The 4087-nt window shown below is 40.1% G+C and overlaps 1 protein-coding gene across 1 annotated transcript; it reads right to left on the reverse strand.

The window, feature by feature from the left end:
• Nucleotides 1-444: 444 nt before the first annotated feature.
• On the reverse strand, nt 445-2244 carry LOC131781424 (homeobox protein HMX3-A). The gene is made up of 2 exons (XM_059098080.2): nt 1860-2244; nt 445-1714 (listed from the first exon to the last, which is right to left on the reverse strand). The coding sequence occupies exons 1-2, from the start codon at nt 2104-2106 to the stop codon at nt 1248-1250; spliced, it is 714 nt and encodes a 237-aa protein (XP_058954063.1). The 5' UTR covers nt 2107-2244; the 3' UTR covers nt 445-1247.
• Between the last annotated feature and the right edge of the window lie 1843 nt (nt 2245-4087).

Raw genomic sequence — 4087 nt, forward strand, 5'->3', positions numbered from 1 at the left:
CTCTTTAGGGAGTCTGATAAAGGCTTTTTCTTTTATCTTCAGATAAAAACATTAATGGGCGAGAGCTCTCCGGTCTGTTCACAATTTCTGATAACGATTACGAATTACTGCTCCGTTCCTTGTTATGGTAAATCTGTAACTCCTTTGTGAATAGTAGCTCAACGCCATTTTCGCACCTTTCGAAAGTTCAGTAAAAGGAATGATTAAGTTTTACTAGGAGTGAAGTAATTCATTAACACTTTCAGGCATCGCAACGTCGCTTGTCGGATCGTTTTCTTAAATGAGCAGCCAAAGGTACACATTTCCTTTTCCAATCGTTCTGTCAGGCCCTCTTAGAACTTGATAAGGTTGTTTGTAACTGATATATTTTAAGAGAAAACAAAGTTTTGAAGTAGTTTAAAGTTGGCAGCGTTTCAAAGGCAATGAGCACCCTCACTTCGTGTGCAATTTACAAACTCTTTCTTTTATTGTAAATATTTGACTACAATTTAGCACGTATTTTACAATCTGGACCCACAAACTCTAAATTCATTAACCTTTTTTGTTCTTGAGAGTTTGAAATAATCAACTACAAATGCTTCTCAGCGAAAGGATCTTTGGGTCGTTAATGGTTCCCTACCTCTCTTGTTCTATGTCACCGCAATTACACTAGTTTTTGGAATTCTTCGAATTCGAACAAATTTGCGCAAATGATATTCGATATACAAAATTTACATGATTTGCTGCGGATCGAAAGCAAATTACATGCTTCTCGATCCCCACTCTGCGTTAAATATTCCGTGCAACAACTAAAGTGGTTCATCTCTTAGCCCTAATCGCCTTTAGTGTTGTATAAATAGGTGTAAATAACAACTGTAAACACTCCATGGTGCTTTGCAACTAAGACCCTTCAGTTCAAGCCTTTTAGTTTCGAAACGCTTAACAAAAACTAGATTAAATGAGGGGAATACAAGTTTTTGATGTAATTTCCTTACTAAGTGACGACAACTATATCCGGCCGAAGCGCTCTCCGCTCTTAGCAAAGGTATTCCCGTGAGATGTTCTAGGGTTACGATATTAAGACCGGGTATCAAACAAATGATTTTTATGAGATAAATAGCATTGCCTAGATTTTGAAATAAAAAATCTTAAGTGTCCTTGTGGAAGGTAAGACTTTTTCCACTTTAGTCTGCGGTTTGATTCGATGTGGAGAGAAAGTAGTCATTCCATGTCTACGTCATTGTTCTTCCTTTCCGGTAGCAGACCTGTTATAGCAAAGAGGACATCGGCGATGGTCTTAGATGAGGAGGAAGAAATTGTGAATAGTGCTGTGAATACTGAGCTAAACCCGGATATGAAGGATGGTAAAACGAGTACGGAGCGTGTGTTGATAGTTCACTGGGACGACTTTGCTCCCTGTACAGAATAGGAACACGTACCATTCTTTGGTGGCTCGCTTGAGCTAAACTTGCTGCTTCCATTTCGGCAGCGAGTTGTCTCTTCCATTTGTTCCGCCGGTTCTGGAACCATATTTTAACTTGCGTTTCCGTTAGGTGAAGTTGTGAGGCCAAGCCAGCTCGTTCCGAAGAGGAAAGATACCTTTTTATATCAAATGTCGACTCCAGTTGATATACTTGACTTCGAGAGAACACCGTTCTTGTCTTCTTCTTCCTTCGTTTCTTATTGATATCTTTCTTGTCACCTTCTGAGGATCGGTCGTCTTTATCCAATGAATCTGTAAGAGAATTGTCACATGAATTTCCGCAGCAGATCGGGGTTTTAGATGACCCTCGTTCGAGCCCAAATAGGGCTCGTTTACTAGTGCTGTTACTTCGCTTACAACCCATTTACCGGAAGCGCACATGTTGTGAGTTACTAACCTTCAACGGACGCCCTGCTCCAGTCATCAAAGTCGTACTCCAGTCTTCTATTTAGGTGTGAAGGGCTTGCATCAGGCCGGCGAGTTTCGCAACCTTCTTTATTTGTAAGTTCAGCGCGCTGTCTGTCATGTGTTCCTCCCGTCTCAGTCGCTATCTCCAACTCTTTTCTCCCGTGACTCTCTCTAGAGCTGCCGTTGTTCAAAATATTGGAAATCGAAAACGGGTTCGATCGAGTCTTCTCCTCCATATCTAAACACAGTTCCGCCTGAATGTGTCGCAACGAAAATAATTCAAGACTAAAGTAGTATAAATTTCCTAAGCTTAAGAAATGGCAAACAAAGATCGTTTGTGTTCGCTTGAATGCATTGGGGCATGCGAGGCGACAATTTAAGTCAGTGATAATGATCAAGAATAAAAATGTCAAACTTGTTAAACGTCTGACATGTAAATGCGCGTCCGTGATTGGTCCAGGGTGACGACTAATGGAACCACGAGAAAGCTCGAATAATCATCTCCTCCCCCTCGTATACAAAAGCCCAGGAAAACTGATAAGAGTTGTTTGTGATTGGCTTTTGGCCGCTATCAATTAGTCCAAGACACGTTGTCATTCTAAAAGTGTTCATGTTTTGTCTTTTTCAATTGGCTAGGGGATAACAATTCGACAATTACCTCCTTGGTGTCGAACTACAATCATGAAAGGCTTTTCTGTTAAAGGCATTCTTAGTTAAAGTGGACCATTTGTTGCTCCATGTCATAAACGGAACGTTTAGCCGTGCGGTTAAGGATTTGATTGGCCTCACGCCTACTTAAAACAAACATTCATCACGCCCCACCAACGATGTATCACACTTCATACTCCGAGATTCAAAAATCAAACCATCGTCAAAGGAAATCTCACGAACTGACTCCATGACTTCAAGAGACCACGCGAAGACTCGCAGTCCCCTAATATCGCGCTAACGTGCGAGTTAGCAGTTTGAATTTACATAACACGTTCCGTCGTAAAAAGATGTGAACGATAAGGCATGAAATAATTAAGAGCAGCAGGGAGCTTTTAACGAGAGTTTCAGGCGATAAGAGAGTGCCACGCAAGAAGTAGGTGATAAGGGGTGTCGAGAAAGGAGTCCTACGAGGCACTGCTAATGGTCTTCTGCCATTTGAGGTTGTTTCCACTCAAACGTTTTTGATGACTTGTTGATTGGCCTAAGTGACCACAGCTGGAAAATTTCATGAGATGCTAATGAGGTAAAAAGCAATTGGGTGATTGCATTCTGGCCCAACTTGTTTCGCCTAAGCGATATTAAGTCATTATTTCTTGACAGAAGAAGTGACATGATTGATGAATTGCAGATTGAAGATCTCAAACAGCAATTCAAAGCCGACGCTAATCAATAGGCTTACCTGCTTTATTTAGCATAGTCGAAAAAAAAATGTTTTCAACACCCTCTCGGAAAAATTCTAACTTACGTTTGTAATAGCCTTCGCGATGCTTACTCTTCACTCTTTTCTTTTTTCGTTGAAAAGAAGAACTTGAATGGTCTCAATAGCGGAAAAATAAATGACAATTCCTTTAACAGTATCTGAGTAATAAAAATTCGATCCGCGAAAGCTGAGAAGATCCAATATTATTTTTTAATTCCTTCCTTTTCACAGATAAATGGGAAGGTAAACAAAGAAAAATAATCTCAAGACCCATTAAGACCGAGTATTAGAGTAACTATCTCTTATATTTATAGCCCCATAAGGTAATATCAGAAATCTATTTACTTAAAAAGAGGATAATCTCTAGAAGGCTCAGCGAATTGCTTCAACCTCGTCGTCGCTTTTGTTTAAAAAGCTATCAAGGTGCAATCAGCGAGCATTTAGTAAGCACGGTAGGACTTCGTAAATTTTCCAGTCATTTAGAAGATTTCGTGACGTTTTTGCCTGACAAACGCACAGAAGAAAGGAAATTGATTTCAAGCGCAAAGACACCTTTGTCTGATCTAGACAAATAAATAGAGTTTCCGAGGACTTGAATAGAACATGTTTCGTAATTTGCAAATTGATGTGGTATTCATCTCTCTTGCCTCCCAAATCCGCAACTTAATAGAGTTGAATCGGTGAAGCTTTTAAAGACAATTCCTCTCAAAAAGAGGCTGTAAATTGTCTTTGTGGAGTCATTTCTGTGTGCGGCATTTTTTTTTTATCGAAACGGCGAGAGTAGCATTAAACGTTTTGCCCGGAGC

The sequence above is a fragment of the Pocillopora verrucosa genome, chromosome 1, assembly GCF_036669915.1.
Source record: "Pocillopora verrucosa isolate sample1 chromosome 1, ASM3666991v2, whole genome shotgun sequence".
NCBI lineage: Eukaryota > Metazoa > Cnidaria > Anthozoa > Scleractinia > Pocilloporidae > Pocillopora > Pocillopora verrucosa.

Coding starts and splice junctions, on each gene's coding strand:
- LOC131781424 (XM_059098080.2), bottom strand. CDS start 2,106: ATGGAGGAGAAGACTCGATCGAACCCGTTTTCGATTTCCAATATTTTG. Junction 1,715..1,859: donor GAGCAGGGCGTCCGTTGAAG/GTTAGTAACTCA, acceptor ATTCTCTTACAG/ATTCATTGGATAAAGACGAC.